The 19,543-nt window shown below is 42.7% G+C and overlaps 1 protein-coding gene across 22 annotated transcripts in view; it reads left to right on the plus strand.

Moving 5' to 3' along the window:
* Positions 1-19,543, plus strand: part of dlg1 (MAGUK family member discs large 1) — a 421,217-nt gene that overhangs the window by 341,409 nt on the left and 60,265 nt on the right. For 21 of the 22 annotated variants that reach the window (XM_018032920.2, XM_018032923.2, XM_018032921.2 and 18 more), the window contains 4 exons: positions 12,860-13,135; positions 15,200-15,412; positions 17,450-17,612; positions 18,560-18,695. In XM_018032920.2, the coding sequence (XP_017888409.1) occupies positions 12,860-13,135; positions 15,200-15,412; positions 17,450-17,612; positions 18,560-18,695 (788 nt within the window). The remainder of the gene's footprint in view (positions 1-12,859; positions 13,136-15,199; positions 15,413-17,449; positions 17,613-18,559; positions 18,696-19,543) is intronic. The other variant, XM_018032910.2, reaches the window with a different exon arrangement.

The raw sequence follows: 19,543 nt of genomic DNA on the forward strand, positions 1-19,543 counted from the left end.
TCTTTATTGTTTAAAAACCAATTGAACGTTAACAAGTAAGCTCTTTTCATCCAAAATCATTGTTCCTCCGTCGTCTGATTTCTTTTTGATTATAGGACATGCGTTTTTCTCAGGTACATATACTTTTGGGGAATATTGGTTCTCATACGAATAAAATGTTAGGTCTTTGTCTTTCATTTTCACCATTACTATAGCCGTTATTAACGAGCGAATAAGAGGTCATCGTCGAACCAAGTGCAATGGTTACCGCCTGGTGTTGCTCTTCATGTCACTTCCTGCGCTACCCAGCCCCCAGAATTGCATTATGGTCGGGCGACATTATAACGGAACACGTCACATAAATCACGCGGGATGGCACAAGCGTGTCATTGTCCGTGAACGTCCCTTGATCCACGCAAATTGCCGAGATTAGTTGTTAGCGACGAATCGCGAATCAACCCTCGAAAGGTATCCCAGGCCCTCCACCCGTTCGAATTAAAAGGAAACGAGTGTCACTCTATATTTTGACTGCGGATATTATTATTATATCTTTATTGGGAACTATAACTCTGTGCATTTTGTATCAATTATAGTAATATGTAAATCGATTTATAAGGTAATGAATATAATTAATACCTTGTTCAAAATATTTAATTTATTTATTGAATTTATTTATTATTAGTTGATTATCAATTGCCTTGGAGTAAATAAATTGAATATACATATCAGTTATGTTGATGCATTAATAAATTTGGGTAGTAATAAACAAAGAGTTATTTGAATTGCGTACTTGATTTATTTATTGACGTACTGCGTTCCGTCAATATTAAAGTGGAAAAATCGAATTCGTTTTATTCACGGAACTCTATCGAGCTTGTTTATACGAAGTACGTTGTTACGACTACAGGAATCATGGGATGGATATTAATACTAGACGTATTACGTGTAATTGTTTTTTTCCGTCGATGATGGAATGTTGCCGGTCGCATGCAATATCCTTCGTCACGGGAAATATCCTAACAAAAAATATTTGCCATTTTTTATCCATTAAAACATCGCATATACGACTAACAAACATCAATCGTACCTCGGATCGAAATAATATCAAAATACTTATCCGGTTTATTACCATATTTGTTTCCGGTTTTTCTACCGTTGATGTTTGCAAATTACTGTGGAGCATTAATTTACACGACTCGTCGTGCCGATATCGGTTATCGAATAACGATATTCGATAATGGCGGGTTCAGTCTCGTTCACTTTTTCCAATTCGCTTAGCCGAATAACGGAATCGTCGATTAAATAGAAATCGCGTCGTCGCGGTCGCCAATGGTACGGAAATGTTTGCGTTCGAATTAGATCGGCAACCGCATGTGTGCATGCAAATACGCGTTCCCGCAGGTACATCAACTTTGATTGGCAAATAGCGTCGTGCGGCACCCGAACAGATTGGAAAGACTTCGTTTTAATGATTCTTGGCTTTGGGAAAGGTTAATGAAATAAGAAATGTATTATTTAATTCGAGATAATTTGTATCCTATTGGAACGTAAAAAAATATGTATCTATTGCATCTGGTAAGAAGCTGCAAAAGGGAGACCGTAAATTAAGAGTGGAAAATGTGGCCAAAGTGCACGGTTCGTGCCATTTCCCTCTCTGGTCTGTTTGGACTTTTAAGGAGTCGCGTAACAATCCAGCCAATTTATCTTGGAGCTCCGGAGCTGTGCGGGGTCATTGAGCAAGATGAACCTCGATAGGACCTTCGCTTCTCCCTTTTAACCGGTCGCGGGAATTTTTGTTCCAGTCGCGGGAACTTTTCGCTAGGCGGACCCATCACGTCCATTTACATTTCGGTCGCGTAACTCGTCCCGCAGTGATTGATTTACCCAAGCGGATGGCGGGACTTCGCTCTCTCGTTTGTTCAAGCTTTAACCGTGTTAACTTTTAATTTTCCGCGGAGGTCGCTATTTGGCCGTGGAAAAACTGCGTTACCAATTCTTTCTGAACTTTTTCTGTTAGAGGAACAAGCTAAAAATTATAAGAGGTGAACTGCAGTGTTCATCATTGAAATATAAGAAATTGACTCTAATAGTGATGACTGGTCGTAAATATAATAGTAGCAATTGAAGTACCGAAAATACTGTATCACGAATGTTTACTTTTGATACACTAAACTGTACGGGAATAATTAAACGATAGAGAAAGTTCTTTCATTAAATGTTGAGGACATAATTACCTAAGCACGTCACCACTGATAGGAATTAAGGTAGATTGGATTTTAATCAGGCACGTATAACGGGAGTAACGACAATATTAAAGGATTTGCACGGCGGGATCTCTTCGTTGTAGAATATAATACCGAGATTAAGATATTTAGGATGGCTGTACACGACAAGAATTTCATATCGGGTCGCATGGTGTGCGCAACATGCAATTAATTTGGCCTCCCATATTTCTTGTACGGTGGCAATTTCATTTTCCAACAGTTTTGTTGTTACTCGGTCGGTAGAAAACGCCTCGTCAGAATCTCAAACAAATTTTCCGTTCATGAATAATCAATTAACTTTGATCGTTAATAGAAACAGCGAGATAAGCGAGTTCATTTGATTCTTATTTAAAAGTGTATGCCGCTGCATCTCGTATCTACCGGTCGAGGTCGAAGATTGGAAAAGTCATCGGTGTGATGTCATTTAAAAACACGATCACTAGAAATGATAGTCATTAACATTGCTTATATCTCATTGTTATTATTATTGCATATTCATAGACAATTACATCTACCATTTGTCCACACTAATCTGCAAATAATAAATGAAACTGTATTATCTGGGGAGTTAAGGAAGTTGGGGATATGTTCAAAGGATTAATCTGACATATTCATGTGGAATTGAATTCGTTAAACATGGCAGGAATTCGTGCAACTGTACGGTGGGATCGAGTTAATAATAATTTGGGAACCGGCTTATGGATACCATGCAAAACTTTGCGACCGCATTTTGTCTCGTTCCAAAACGAAAATTTCATTCCAAGGTAAACACGCGAACCGCGTACGCAGAATTTACATGTATAATCGGAAACTAACCGAAGCTCACCGCGAGGAAAAAAAAGGAAGGTGTACGGTACGGCGACCGCGCTTTCAAGTAAATTACTATCAATTACGCGTTACTGGGAAATATGCAGATTGAATAACTGCGTCCCGAAATGTAAACGTTAAAATTCGCGAGCCGACCGTATGTAATATCCCTTTTCCTCAGATCCGCTTAAATTAACGCGTAACACACGTAACGCCGTGAACGTGCACAGTGTTTCCGTTTCTCTCGGCTCGTTCCACCGGGAGAGGAAAAAAAACTGCTGGGTTCCAGTATAATTTTATCCTCTTTTAAACCGTCAAAGCCAGAATATGATTCGTGCGTTTCCATTTCTGATCCTGCTTTTCCGCGCCGGTTACTACTGGGAAGAACAAGCGTAAAGAAACACCGAAATACCGCTAATGAATATTTATATCATTATCGTGGACCGCGCACAAAGAAACCTCTGCGGACGCTTCCGCTTCGAGCTCCGCTGGTCACAGCTTTTTCCGTTGCTAAGAGCCTTGGGAAAACGGAACGAGGGAGCTTCTCAAAAGATTCCCGTGGCAGAGAATTCGCGAATGTAAAAGCTCTTAGTTTTCATTAGCCAGCGGGTCCAAACGATTGGAACATTTTACAAGTACATTGTTCCGGTCTTACCGTCCCGTTTGTAGGGTAGTAAAAGAAATTGCGGTGGGAAATGGACGTGCGTTGAAACTGAAAGGGAATTCATTATCGTTACATCGATCGGTGGCAATAAAATTCTGAATGAAAGAAACCTTGTCATCGACAGACTGCGATTTAAGTTCATTTTCATGCGGCACACGATCGCCATTTGAATTAATATTCTTTTCCCTCGTCGGAACCATTTTCCAGCCTTCATCGTTTAACGCGGGTACGTCGCGTCCCGACGAACGAACTTCTTCTCGTTCACCGGTGACTTACTAGCACTTCGTGCTTTTGAATCGATCTATGAATAAATTAGCCCCGGATTCGCGACGCCGGTCCTCGACGTAATCTTTATTTATTCAACGAACCAACGAGCCCAGCCATTTCAGGAAATTTCGTCAATTTAAATCAATCAGAACCCTTTCAAGCGATCGAATAAATTCACTGCCACTGCCTTATCTCATTCGTTACCAGGATCGAAACTCCGCTCGAATATAGAGAAGCAATTAAGATTTTTATTCTGTCTTCTTTTAAGCGACCTTTTGAAAACGCTGAGGCGCGAAAGCTGATGTAAGTTTTACTTAGAATTCACGCGGTGCGATAATTTGCAAGGTGTTAATTCTGTGGTACACGCTAATTGTAAACTGGTTAACTCCTGTTAAGAGCAGTCGAATATTATAACGGTAGATTTGCTAATCGTGTACAACTGCGGGTCTGTAGATGCGTTTAATTCACAAAACCCGGGGATTTACTATTTTCACTGGGCACTATGGACTCAACGTTACGTGAGCTCGTAAATTTTCATCGTACGCCGAAGCGTGCGTGAAACTCGTTGATCCGACAGCCGGATGCGTAAATAACGCAGATCAACGTACCTAGAAGTAGACCTGTGGGAATTTCAGCAAAATAAACTGTCGGGTTTCAACTATATTTCAATAGAAAGAAATTAAATAATCTCAGTTATATATATTCATATCTTACTCTAATCGCAAGCGTGATTTGTAATTTCTATGGTCGTCCACCGATGAGAGCGTCTCTTTTTTACAGTGGTACATAAAATGAGCACAGGCTACTGACGGAATCCAAGTAAATATCCAAAATTAGCAGAAGATATATAATGAATTCGTCTACTCTCTTCTATTTAATTTACTAGAGACATTCATGAGAAATTGGCGTGTTAAAATTTAATAATACGCGACAAAATTTAATATATAATAAAAGTAATTTGACTAGATCAATTGAATTTCTTTAAAAATGAGAATTTCATTGTCGTGCGGTAACGAGTTTGCTCCATAGAGAAGGAATCGGTGATCGACAGGTTCAGATTTTGTAATTGACTTCTGTCGTGGAGTTTGCGGTTTTCCGCGGCGGAAAATTGGATCGCACGGCGGCTAACACGATTAAGAATTAATTGATCGTTAAAACCTCTCAGTCACCGGCACTTGTTACATGTAATAACGTACCGGTTGATGAACACACAGTCGCTGGCCGACAGCCAAATGGACGAACAACTTTGAATCAGGATTATAATTCGAATTTTAAATTCGTTACTGAAATATTTTTCTCGCATGATAATTGTATCTTGTGAGGAAGGTTGAAGGAGAAAAATTAAGTATGTAATGTCTCGTAAAAAGGTTTTATGGAAATTTTCCTTATTAAATTTAAAATTGAACTCGTTTATTAAAAAACGGTCAGTTGTGAGGAAAATATTTAACTACGGTGCTCGGTGTATACCAATTACTCGCGCTGGGAAAGCAAGTTGAATGTGTCTGTCCCAGAGTTGACTGTCAAGCATCTGCACCTGCTGGTTGGGTTTCATTCATCTAACGTTAAACGTATTGTTCATGCGTGCTCCTAATATGAGAATTTTTTCAATTTTGTCCGCCGTCTGTCCGGAATTTTTTAATTACTCGCCACAGCCTGCGGTGAACGCGAAATGTACCTACATTTTCACAAAGGAATTTATTAAAACATTCACACAGAGTTATACGCATCTCGCGAGGAAAATTACTCCCGGCGTCGTTAGCCGAAAATTTTCGCCAGTCTTTCGCCCGTTTCCCCAAATATTTATCACGCCGAAAACTGCCTCGTAATCACGCGCGTTTTCGCGCAACGTACGCTTAGAGTTTTCGGCCGCGAAACAAAATGCTTTGAGGTGGTACGAGAAAAATTTCACTTCGCCACGATCCGTCGGAATAGCCATTAGGATATTAACGCGGCTTTGCCAGGCCATCGTTTTGTTCAGCGCAGAGAGACGAAACGTACGCCGTTTGCCAAGCCGCCTGTAAACTTTTTGTAAATTCCTTCCGTAGATGCATCAGACTGATTGCGACGCAGCCGTGCCAAATCGCCAATAATTACACCATTCGAAACCTTCGCGCATTTAATTTCGATTACTACCAAGGTATCTGAACAAGCATCGTCTAAGGAGAACTATCGTCGGTAGGCGTGCTTCCTTTAGCCAGTCGTTTTATCATTAAAATTCCTACTCTCGCAGAAACTTTTTCAATGATTTAATAAAAAGCGATATTTTGATTCACGACGAGGATCGACTATCTCTTCTATCGTTAAAAGGCTACTGCGAGGCCATTATATGGCTGGAAAAGCGGAAGTCGCGGTATGGACTTCTCGCGGATTTTGGCTGTAATTAGTCGCGCGTACGCAGTGCCAAACGATAGTGGTTCGTGTATAGCCAAGCGAAGAAACGCGAGAAAGATCAAGAGAAAGAGAGATGACAAAGAAACACGGGGGACGTAAAGTCGAGATCCGATGTCTCATAGTTGGAGTTACTCCAATTTCGCTAATGCTCTTGCTAGTAGGTAACACGTACACACCTATAGTAGTTATCGGTTTTGAAAACTGCATTTGAACCTCGTTTTTCTCGTTTCCCTGCTCAGAGATTGAATTTCCTCCACTTGGACAAAAATCTAATACAAATAGTTCGATCTGAGAGATCGTTTATGAGAATCGGTTAAAAACTCCGTGACTTTCTTGCTCTCGAGATCGATGGACACCTCTGGGTCTCGCACGGGCCACTGGCACACTGCCTGTTCGTGCACATTTTCGTGCGCGACCTTTCGCCGGATCTATTAATGGAAGGAAATCGCTCTACCGAAATGGGAAAATGTAGCTTTTTTTTTCTCTCTCTCTCTCTCTCTCTCGCTCGTTTCGAAACGGGTAGACCACGTGGCGCTAATTTAAGGCGCCGCGGGCGTCGTCGCGACGAACGGTGACCTCGAATTCATTCGGCTGGTACAATTCCGCGAGTCTCCACATTTTGATTTATATTTACCAAGCGTTATCTCGTATTTCTACCTCGGCCTTTTTATTTAACCGAGACCACTGTGTGTGTGTGTGTGTGTGTGTTTTTTTTTTAAAACTTCTCGTCGCGCAAGCACCGAAAGACGCATCGCAGCGACACGCTCTGAATACCGTTTCCGGTCGCCTGCGCGACAAGTGTGCAACGGGACACCGAACAGCCTACCGTGAACTCCCTCGCATCAAGAAACGCGCCCCTTTCCTGGAAATCGAAAACCAAGGTTGCAATGCGCGAACAATCTCGTTACGCAATCCGCATATTTTGCATTTTTCATATCAGGTATGTCCAGGAGATAATTTATTTCCAAGATGCTGCCCTGAAAATGGCAGATCGTTGAAACATCGTACATCTTCATTCACTATTTATTTTATCACATTTGGCCAAATAGCGTGGCAGAGATAGTAGAATCATTCAGGTGTCTCACTCGTTCAATGCGTCAGTTGCGTACTAGGAAAATAAACAGTTTTTGAGGACTCGGAGTCGCTGACATATCTCCACTTCGGGTGCATTGTATGCATAGTGATGAATGAATACGGTCGCGTCGCGGCTACCGCGTGTAAATGGAACATAGTTTGCGGTCACGTGCAGAGAATAGTTGCATCAATATTAAACATCTGCCCGAGCGTAGATTTGTGGTACGCATCTCCATGAAACCAATCGAGTATTGCCCCTGCACTTGACACCCGGCGAGAGACTCGAGATCAAGTGGTTCAAGTGGTTTCGCCCTGCGCGATCGCATTCCACGAATGATCATCTTCGATCTAGCGTGGCTCACGTTTCAAGTAGCCTACCGGTAGCAATGAACCCTAGCATCGCTTCGTAGCAAACTGCGTTAAAAATTATTCTATCAAAAAAAAAGAAAAAAATGCCTTATTCTGGATCTTGGGAAAGATTTATTATATGGGACAAAGAAGTATGTGCCGTTAAAGCATCGTCGATGGATATTTTAATTAGAAGAGCCAAGGGGAAATTTGAGTACGAAATATTTCTCGTGGCTCTTGGGGAAAGGATCGCGCAGTTTCTGCGCGAGGTAAACGCGTGTGCAGCGTGCGAGTCTTTCAATTTCGTAAGACAAAGGACAACTGCGCGTTTCTCTCACGGCGAAGGAGGTTCCGATTACCTCCTCGCGTTAATTCCGCTTAAACACGACTCGGTTTCTCGGCTTTTGCACGCACCTTACGCGTACGCTTGCATTACTTACGTTACTTTAGGATGTAATATATATGCCTGGCTCGCGCCGGGGCGCCGAGGAGGAAGTATTAAGTTTAAAAGCAAATTTCGTGTCGCATGAATTTATCCCGACACGCGGAAATTAATATTTCCCGCCGACTTGGGAACTTCCATGTTCTGATAATGGAAAAACTCTTCCGCCGGTGAAAATTTCACCGTGATACACAGTATTTCAATTTCATTTTGAATGGTATACGGAGAATCATTCTGACCCGTCTTATTCCGCAATGAACGACTCGTAAAAAGTCTGCTATTGTTCCAATCACTATGACGATAATCAACGTTATTCAGATATTAAAATATTCCTCAGGATTTTATTGTGTCACTTGAGAGCCGATGATCTTTAGCGCGCCCTTAATAACAACGCGAAGGCCGCAACCCTTTTTAGGGGATTCTGCTATTTATGATGCCGAGGGCGAGGACCGAAGGCATTCCTGTCGAATACACCCGGTAATTTCATTCGTCGTTAAACTCCGCTGCCTGTGTCGAATCGCTCCGGCAGAATTCGTGCTTGTACAGCTCTGCGCGTCTATAAACTTTTCGGGGACCGTCAGAGAAGCCCGGGAAAATTTTATTGTTCATCCAAGATCGCCGGCGCGAGGCTTTGTAGAGAAACCTCGGCGGGTTAATTAAATTTTCAGCCGTTTAGTGTAAACATCCGAAATTTACGGCCTCCGTTAGAATACAACTGAAGTAATTAAACCTGTATAGACGTTATAGCGAATGAAGAGATGAAATATTATGTACAATATTTATCAAGCAACTTTCCATGATGGAAAAGACATTTTTTTTTCCCAAACATCGATTAATGAAATAAAATACTGATATATCAAAACAGTGTTAAGGATGAAAAATGGTTTGGATTGAGGAGGAAAATCGTCTTGCATCAATTCGTGCAACAGTAATTAACTCCAAGGTTGGCCTGGCCCGAAAACCGCGAATATTCGCCACGAAAACGCGGCTATCTTTACCCGCGGGTTCCGACAAAGGCCAGCGAATATAGCCGGCGCCGTTTCGATGTTAATTCGAATCGCGGATGCGACACGGGGCTCGGCCTGTTCGAGTTTCTCGAGCCAAGACAGTCTCGCGTGGAAATCCTGAATCCATCCGAACTTCCGCAAGCTCTGCTAACAGAGTTACCCGCGTGCCTGAATTAACTCGGTGCTTGTTGTGCTCAACCGACGCGACGGCATCAATCTGTGAAACTTAAATATTGAACCACTAATATTATTAGTTTTCGATCCCTTCGTTTGTGTATTTGAAATATCTGGTTTACGTTAGCTAAGATGCTTGTTGTTAAAAGAAGCTTGTTTCATTGTCCACAATTATGACTGACAGATATTAAAATATTTTTTGAAAAACGTTTTCAGTTCATGTTCGATTTCTCTCTTCAATCTGAAACCTGCCAGTTTACTCCTTCGTGTAGAAAACAGAGTGTTGTGTGAATCACAGTATTATACAATCTCCCAGCACATTTCTCACCTCTATTTTTACAATCTTAGAGTATTTTCTTGCTCTCTGAGAAGCTGAATCTGTAACCATATGCGTCCGCGTTTAATGTATACAAAACAGTGAACAAAGATCAACGGTGGATCATCGGACGCTCGCTTAATGCTCGATTGACAGAACCGTAAATCGTCGATCAGCCGAGCCGAGTGACTGACCACGAACCCCTTTATTTTCGGTCCCTCGGGTACGCGCAGCACGCGTGCCGTTGGTATATTTTCACAGTCGGTTGGAAATAGCCGGCCACTGGTCTAATATTATAATAGCGATGACTTGGCGAGGCTCGCGCGAGCACAGTCGAGTCGAGACGTTCGCCAGTTTCAAGCGTGCGACGCGGGAACGAGAACGCGACCGGATAACGTTACTGTTCTTTTGCTCGTCGTCGCAACCGGATTGTCGCAGTTTCGCGTTTTCCAGTCACCGAGTTACGTCCTTTTCGTTTCCTATTCCGTGAGCTATTCTTCGGTTACGAAACGCGGAATCACGTGGGTCATCACTCGATGAATCTTGTATTACTATATCACGTTGCACTCGAAGTACAAATGTCTTGACGGAACGTGAATATTCAGAAGTGTTCAAGGATACTGTGGCATAATAATGTTCAGAATTTTTCATCATAAACATTTTGCGAACGTGATAAGATTCTCCTTTTGGGAACTTTAAATGCACGTATAAATGCACCTACGGAATAGATGTTCCAATAGCGTTTTAATCCGTGTTAGCTAACGTGGAGTTTCCGCGTTACGCAACGGTCTGATACCGATTATTACTCTGTAATACCTTTTTGTCGAGCGCGTCACCAGTAATCCGCGTGATCTGTGCATTATTTTCCCACGGACAGGGAAAGAGATTTTCTCGGGGCAACGAAAAACTGGGTGGCCGGTCGCGAGTGTAGCCTCGACCGGGAAGTGTTCTAGTGTCGGTGAATTTTTCGCGCTGCTCGGGATGTGGTAACGCGATAAAAACCGGTGATATACGAACATCGATATCCGGCGTGTACCTACGCTATTCGAGTGGACTGCGCGATGAAAGCGTGGAACCCCTGCCACGGCAGCCATTGACGTTGTTATCGGTGTTTTAAAATGTTGTTAACGACGTCAGGTCAGCGAACGCGATGACAGCCGCCATGGTAAACGGGCCGCAGAAAATGGTAAATCGATGCTAAAATATAGTAGGATGCAATTTAGATCGGAAGTTGGTTTTTCTACCCCATTGCTGGTTAAATCTCGTAAATATGTTTCTGTCTTAGAGATGGATTTTGTACGAGATGCACTTAACTGTTCCGCTTATCATAATACTTGAATTATCTTCTTCGTTTTTATCTTTCGCATGGATGTCTCTTTACGAGATATTCTTGTACGCTAGTAACAATGAAACTCAGCCAGTTCGGGCTTGTGTTAATTTCCCCTAGGGGGATAAAATTCAAATATTAAGTATTATATATTATAAATTCGAATAATAAGTCAACAGTATCGATGCCAGATCGAGTATTGAAAAATAAGATGTAGACTTATTAGTCGTTTTGAATTTTGTCACCCTAGAGGAAACTAACACAAGCCCGAGCTGGCTCAGTTTCATTGTTACTAGCTATATCCTAAGGAACCATAGAATTGTTATCATGTGTCGTTTTTTATCTCATTACTGACTCAATTCTGTAAATACGTGATTCTATCTTGAATACCTCTTCAATGTTCTGATAATCATTATCAGTCTTTTTTCTATTTTTACGATGTAATGCTTGTATCATTATTAAGATACTACAAAATCACGATCACGTCCCATTTTCGAGTCGTCCAGTGATGCATTCGTGTCCTATGCTTCGCTTATCAGACGAGCACCATAAGCAATGCGTGTCGCCGTTGGCGCAGGACTCGATCTTCTTCCATCGCTTAGTCGGATTAATTATGGGCGCCATTCATCGAGGCGTAGCCGCTAATCGTCGATTAACCGAGCGACAGTCGCCGCCATAATTGCATTGTAACGTCGACGTAGCATCCCGGATCGGAGTCCGTTACCGGGTCGTAACAGGGACTTCCGGTAACGACCCTTACGGCGTTTCATCTGTCCAGGGCCTTCGTGGAATGGTAATTCGGGGACGATTAATTCACGATTCCGCAGGCAATATGTGGTGGACGCGTGCATCAAACGCGTCGCGGAGTTCGTGATTGCACGCAGGTCATCGCGATCCCCGCATGCGGAACGCATTTCGGTATGCGATCCTTCCAACGCCTCGATACGCTTTCCCAGTGATTCGAGAAACTCGGTTATGATCTCCAGCCGTGATTCACAAATTCCGTGGAACCGTTCGTTTATAGACTGTTGGATAAATGCGGAAAGGCGATTCGACAAAATATTGGGACACGTGGCTGTTCCTTCAAGGAACTGTTGGGTTCCGTTTAAAAATGTACAGCAGTGATTCATGCCGAGCGTTAGCTAATTCCGTGAAACATTTCATCTTTAGTTTTTGTTTGAAGTAATGTTACCACGTGCATTTTGTCCGAACGGTTGCATGAGAGATCTGATTGCATGGACCGTCAGGAAGTGCACGGTTCCTTATTGTGCTTGGAAACACTTGGAAATTCTCGTCTCGTTCCATGACACGCTTACAGGTGTAAAAGATCCTAGCGTCGCTAAACGATAATAGTGTTCGCGTGGTAAACTACCATAGCCCACCAGCATCGATCTAGAGACCCCCGGCCTAATCCACTCCTCTGTGGGTCTCAAAATCAATTAACCAGTTAACTCCTTCGCTCTGCGGGAAACTTAGTCCCTCGCGTAATTAGGAAGTGACCCGTGCAGGATTACCGATGTAATCTCCGTTTTCCATTGGCACCAACTTCCATTCTTTTCGCCCTCTTTTGATTATCTTCGGATTCCTTTAGTTTTTATTAAATTTTATTATTCCAACACCAGATCGTGTTCAAAGTTTTTGTGCAATATGGCGCATACCTAATTCTTGTGCATAATATTTTCAGTCAGATAGAAAACTTCTTAATACGTTATTTTTAATCTATTTTTTTAAACGCTATAAAAGGACATTGATCTGGGTATTTGTTTAATTTTTCTAATGTGGAAATAATTTGATCGCAGGTCAACGGTGACGATGATTGGGAATACGAGGAGATCGTGCTGGAGAGGGGTGGCGCTGGACTTGGCTTCAGCATCGCCGGGGGCACGGACAATCCACATTTCGGCAACGACACTGCCATTTACATCACGAAACTTATACCGGGCGGTGCCGCGTCTGCGGACGGCCGCCTCCGCGTCAACGACACGATACTCCAGGTGAACGACGCGTCTGTAGTCGACGTAGCTCACGCGACTGCCGTCGACGCTCTCAAACGCGCAGGGAACACCGTCAAACTCGTAAGTTCTAATGAGATTCGTCTATTAATACGTACTTTAAGAATTGAAGCGTCTTGGAGTTCTGCTTCTTGTTGCATAAATGCAGTGATCTTCATATGAATAGTTTCAAACAAAAAGCTTACGTGAAAGGAAGGAACTGGAAATTCTTGATTACTAAAGTTGGATCCATTTACATAGTCACAGTTAAATGATGCTTTGCGATAAATCAGAGAAAAGTTATTTACAACAATTATGCATTTAACAATTTTACATATCTGTATATAATTTCCTACGTACAATTAATGTCGACTATTCGAGGCTATTAAAATGAATATCACTGTATCAGAACGTGTAGAATTTTACAAAGATTTGCAAGTTTAATAGACTAAGTAGTTTTTGAAAGACGGAAATATTTGAACTATATTGATTTAAAAGCATCTTTCGAAATCGTAACGTCGTAAAAGTGAATACGCTCCTCCCGGGAAAACGAATTAACCTACATCTGGGGAACGTGTAGTAAACTGTTCGGAAACTTTGCTTCGCAACCCTAACGACTTGCCACAACATTTGAGCGATTGTCCCAATGGGAATCGACTATAGGAGACAGGCCGCGTGTGTACCAAATCTGTTCCAATATGTAGCTAATAAATTCTATCGGATCGAAACCGTGTAATTTAAACTCGAGCCACTTCTAGAAATGCATGTACGTCTCGCGTATTATTTTTAAATTCGTTGATGACGACGATTAAAAATGGAAAGAAAGTAACAAATGACGCGAGATTTGAAAGATCCCTGGGAACAATGAAGGCGGCTCTCGGGTGGAGAGGAATCCGTTTTAGACGTCCAATTATTATCTGGTGGCTCGACGCGAGATAATCGCGGCCGCGACGACAATGCTCTACTATATATCTCGCGGGAAAAGAGGTTTCCTTCCCCGAGAAATAAACGCGGCTCGTCTCTACAAAATAAAAACGCGATAATACCGATCCTAACGATAAAACGTTCCGCTTTAAAAATCACTGAGGTTAGTGTAAAGCGTACGAGTTTCTTTTTTACGTTCAATAATAAATGAATTTTCACAGCGCGTCGCGAGGCGAGGTTTAAGTCGCGAGGCAAGAGCCGTTAAATTTTTAAAATACTCCTCTCGACCGACCGAACACTTCCCCGCTTTAGCATTTGAATGGGCGAGGAAAATGCGGGCCGAATAAATTTCGCACTCGAGAATTTCTCCAGTTTTTAACACAGAGCTTGGGACATATTGTTTTCTAGAGGCGTAAAATTTTTCCAATCGAACAACGTTTTTCCTCTCGTTCACACGAGCGTCCGCGTTATTAACCTTTGGAAAGCAGTCACGGGAGCCGCGAGGCATAAAACCGTTTTACGAGCTGGATATTATCATCTCGCCTGGCCGCAATATCCTCGAAAGGCTCGTTAAGGCCTCTTCGGAGGCCCTTTAAAAAGAGGGACTTAACGCTAGCAAAACTTGAATGCCATTCCCTGTCGGGCCGATTTAATTCAATTCATGTCGTGTTGCGTTTCGGTGGACCACCGCGATAGCGCGGATCTTAATTATCTCTGTTTGTAACGGTCCATTTCATTCCTCGAAATTGAACGGTGCTAGCCATGAGCTTTTGTTTGCTCGGTTTCGGTGATAAATATCGAGCTTTTATCGGCCACGAGGAAAAAAGGGGAATGACGATCGTGCGAGATGAATCCGGTTTATAAATCCTCCGTCGAAACGCGAGAGAGAGAGAGAGAGACGGGGTGAGGATATCTTCTTCTCACTCGTCGGCACCCTCAGACAGCCGTTTAATTACGTGGATTCATTGTTGCGCTCTACCGCGGCTGGGCGCGCGATTTACCTTTGGAATTGCTAACCACCCCCCGTGAAAACGTAAATCCTGTCTGGTTCGTTCGTTTGATCCTGAACTGGGAAAAATATTGTCTTCATTCTTAAGAGACGCTTGCTCGTAGTCTCTTACTTGATTTCTGAAAGATGCTTCCTATCGCCGGACTTAAATGTATTAAAAAACTAAACGTAATAGAAATGATTTGACAAAGTTTTTTTTTTTACTTAATTTGCAGTATGTTCGCCGGAGGAGGCACACGCAGCTGGTCGAAATTGAGCTAATCAAAGGTAACAAGGGCCTCGGTTTCAGTATAGCCGGAGGTATTGGCAATCAGCATATACCAGGCGACAATGGGATCTACGTGACGAAAATTATGGAAGGCGGTGCTGCGCAAGTGGACGGTCGTCTTGTCGTTGGAGACAAATTGGTAGCCGTCAGAAACGCTCTGGTGAGTCTAGCAAAAATTATACTTCTCTACTGATTACATTCGATTACTGACCCTTAATCCTCACTCGCTAGTACATTCTGTCCATTTTTCATTGGGAGATACTTTTTCGTTAGCTTAATTCTTTATGTTCTTCGCGCTGCAGCTAGCGAGTGTCATTCGCGCTTTTAATCTGATTGATGGTCCCTTACTTCTTTCTACGTAGCCGGTCTTGGAAAGAAACCTGGCCTTGATTAGACTATTCTTCATGCGAAATAGGTTCGTTCCGAACAAAAGAATTATACATTTTTCATTTGAAGAAAAAACCGTAATCGCGTGATTCTTCTTAAACGAGTCTTTTCGTAATGCCTTTCATTCTTCAGTAACTAGATATAGTAGAACGGAACCGTAAAGGCAATTTAAAATCAGTAATGAAAGATATACTCTTCACTTTAAATTAAACACGTGTCAAGACGTATATTTAGATGTTTCGATTTAAAAAAATCTCTGATACGATTGATGCTCCATGAACGAAAGGAGAGTGAAAGATGAGAGTGGTTTTCGATGGCGACAAGTAATTGATAGGTCATCCGTCAGCGGAGCACGGCCCGTTGTCGTCGTTTCGCAGCTCTCCGCGATTTTTCGCATCGGCGAGTTCCCTTTTCTTCGTCCGGTAAATCCTGAGAGAATCGCGTCGGTCGAAAAAGCCGCGATTAAAGCGACCGGTCTTGATTTATAACTGCGACAGGCATGATTTAAAAACGCGTGAGAATGGCCATTCTCTCTCCCTGAGCATCCGGGACTATTAAACGGTCCCTCTTAAATCCAACGTTGCTGGTTTTAAAGCGATTCGAAAATAAATTGTTCGAAAAAAGAGGAGGCAAATGGATCGAGCCACTCGTTTCGAGAAACAAATTATCTGAAAGTTTCGCTGAGAGACAAGTCGATTTAACTTCGGGGATGATTGCGTGTCGTGGCATACACTTATTCGGAAAGAACGAACGTTGCAGAAAGTTCGTCGGTTGTTTATGACACGTTCAAGGAACTTAGTGCCGCCCTTATCCTCTTGTGCGTCAGTCGACGGATTACAAGGATAATTGTCCGACGCGATATTGCTCTATTTCCTGTGACCAGATTCGTTTCTTCACGCGTGTGCGTATCTGATTGGATGAATAGAACCGGAAATTGGAAAAAAGCGGAAACAGATAAAAAAACGTTAAATATTGCCGGTCAGAAGTTTCATACGCGTTATTTGTTTAAGTAACGGGGATATTTGTCCTCAGTTATTTTTTTCAGTTCGTTTTTTTAGCCAACGTTTATTTTTCTTTTAATATCCGTAACAGAGGTAACGCATGTTTAAACAACCTTCTAATTTAATACCAGAAAAGATTTGAATATTCTGCTTTGTACTATATATGAAAGATAAACACCGACGATACGACGCTTAAATGCAGTCACCGCCAGTAATAAGCAAACGCATAACTCTCGCAATATTTGTTCTGTAATCCATTTGAAAGCGCTTCGCGAGAGGTAAACGAACGATGATTGACGGGTGAAATTGAACGGGAGAAATCAATTACCGCGGCTCGCGAAATCTTGATCGATACGCGCGAGGGGAGACCGGTTTTCTCGCGTTTTCCTGCGCGACTGCACCGGCTCTCTTATCTCTAGTCGCGCGACGAACAGGGACGATGAAAGGGAATATACCTTAGGAAATTAAGATGAATGGTCGCTGGCTGATGAATGAAGAGAAAATACTTCACGGGATGCAAAAACGGGCGTAGAGGCTCTGTATTCACGCGAATATCCGTGAAATCTGCAACGCTGTTAATAAAGGATGATGAACTAACGAACCAAAAGAAAAATGTTCGATATTTCTTGTTCCAGCGTTTCATTAATAAAATCTGATCTACGGTTTCTTCTCTTTCAAATATACGCATAAAACGTGATAAGAAAACAGGGAGATTGATCGTTGTTGTTAATCACGTAATGAAATGCATCTATGCTTATACTCGATCTATCGTAAGAAGAAGGTAAGGGAGAGGGTTCGTTTAATTCCAGCAGGGCGACAAAAACTTGGAGAATGTGACGCACGAAGAAGCGGTGGCGACGCTGAAGGCGACTCAGGATCGCGTGGTCCTACTGGTAGCGAAGCCGGAAACCGGAATCGTCCCGCCGCCGCCACCCCCGATGGCCTCGGACAATTCGCTCTCGCCGCAGCCACGTAAGTCGCGACCATTCCTTTTACACGTATTTCCTTCGTAATATATATTATTCAGCGTCGCGCGTGGATTGCCCGTGTTTGCGACGACTTTTCTTCTCCGGGTGGTGCCGGGACCATTTTCGGGAATCCTTTTCTCCTCGAATTTTCATGACGTCGCCTTCTAGAACGATAAATATTTTAGCCGTCGCGCGAGAAAGTGTTGACTTTTGTTCGTGTCCACCGGACACGAGATTCTTCTCCTTTGAAAAATAAGCGTTCTAAACTACGTTCAGCTTCGCATTATACAAATTTGTGGAGCAGGGATTCATTGATTGAAAATGCAAAATCACGTGAATTCATGAAAATGTAATATTCATAGCAGGGGAAAGGTTTCTCTATGAACGTCAATGGTTATTGAATATATTCATTGCTGTTTAAACGTCGATTCAGTTTCTCGTATTCCTAATACTTCCATAATACTTTAAATTCCGAGAAACCAGTAAATATACCGCGGTGAATGATCAGCAAGGAGATTCCCCGTTTTTCTCTTCCGCGGCTGCGTCCAAATGAATTTTTGATCCCCGGTACTTCTCCGTGAATTTCCCCGGCTTTCCTGTCCCGCGTCAACGATCGGTCGTAACTTATTCATCGCGCTCATGAAGTCGAGCTCGTAAACTTTTCTGCATTCCGCGCAGGAAGTTACAAGCCACCGCGAGGCGGTACACAAACGTTCCTTTTTTTCGCTCGAGTTATGTTTCAATTAACTATTCTTATTCGAGTATTTGCATTTTAATCATCCTCTGCGAATGAAGGCATTGGCCGGCGAACGATCTTTTTAAAATTGTATGAATTTCATTTGTAAGAAGTTCAAGAAATCAATTATATACAGACTAAAATGTACGCAAATTTTACGCAGAGGTTTGGTCCAGACGAAATAATATGGAAATTATTTTTTGTTCTGTTAACAGGGAAGCAAAATGGATCTGTGTCGGCGCTGGAGAACAACTCGACTCTGCCGTATTCGCAAGAATCACGTCACGCGTCTTCTCTCGCACTTCACGGAGCGACTACGCCGCGAGCTGTTTCCCAGGAGGACGTATCACGGTGAGTTCTCTCGAAGTACACTATACACGCTTTTCTTTCTCACCGACGAAAGAGAGCACGAAGTGGCTGCACCCTCTCCGTTTGAAGCCACTTCTTTCATTTTCCGCCCACTCTCTTTTCGGAATCTCTTTCGATTCGTTCCGAAAAATAAGGAGCCAGTACGTCACGCGCGCTTCTTTTTAAAACGAATCAACCGAACGCGTGGCGCACGCGACGCTTACATTGTGTACTTTCCACTTTTCCCCTCGTCTTTTGTCCGGTTCTTTGTTAGCTTGCTCTAGAATTGGACCGAACGCGCCGTACAAAGAGGTACAGATAAATTTCGAGGGAATGCTGCATCCCTCGTCTGTACATAATAAATTATATCGTTCGTACACGTTCGAAGTATGGCAAATCCTGAAGGAAATTTAATTCCCCATTTAAATGAAACTGGGTCACGCGTGCTTCGCGTTATTTCTTATCTTTTTTTTTTTCTTAATGTAACTGTTTCGGTTCGATTCAGATAAACGAAATAAATTGGGGTAGATAAAAATCTGAATGTAAACAAGACTGTTTAACGAAATCCTTACTCGTTATCAGAATCAGAGATTCGTGTACTGGATGGTAGCTGCATTCTGCGCATAAACACACGCGAATTGTCGGTTAATTATACAGTCACGAGGATTGTTGAATTACCAGTGACAAAGAGGAGGGGAATGCGAGAGGGAAACGGGATTGGGTGGGCACACAGGGATTGTTTACGGCAGGGAGTTGCGCAGCTTTCGGGGTTGAAGGACGTTGCGTTGGCCGGTGTGCGGACTAATTGCCGATGGATTAAGAGCTTATCGAATCGGTCCAGCTGCCAGAGA

The sequence above is a fragment of the Ceratina calcarata genome, unplaced genomic scaffold (genome assembly GCF_001652005.2).
Source record: "Ceratina calcarata isolate Rehan_Ccalc_2016 unplaced genomic scaffold, ASM165200v1 scaffold60, whole genome shotgun sequence".
In the NCBI taxonomy this organism is placed as follows: domain Eukaryota; kingdom Metazoa; phylum Arthropoda; class Insecta; order Hymenoptera; family Apidae; genus Ceratina; species Ceratina calcarata.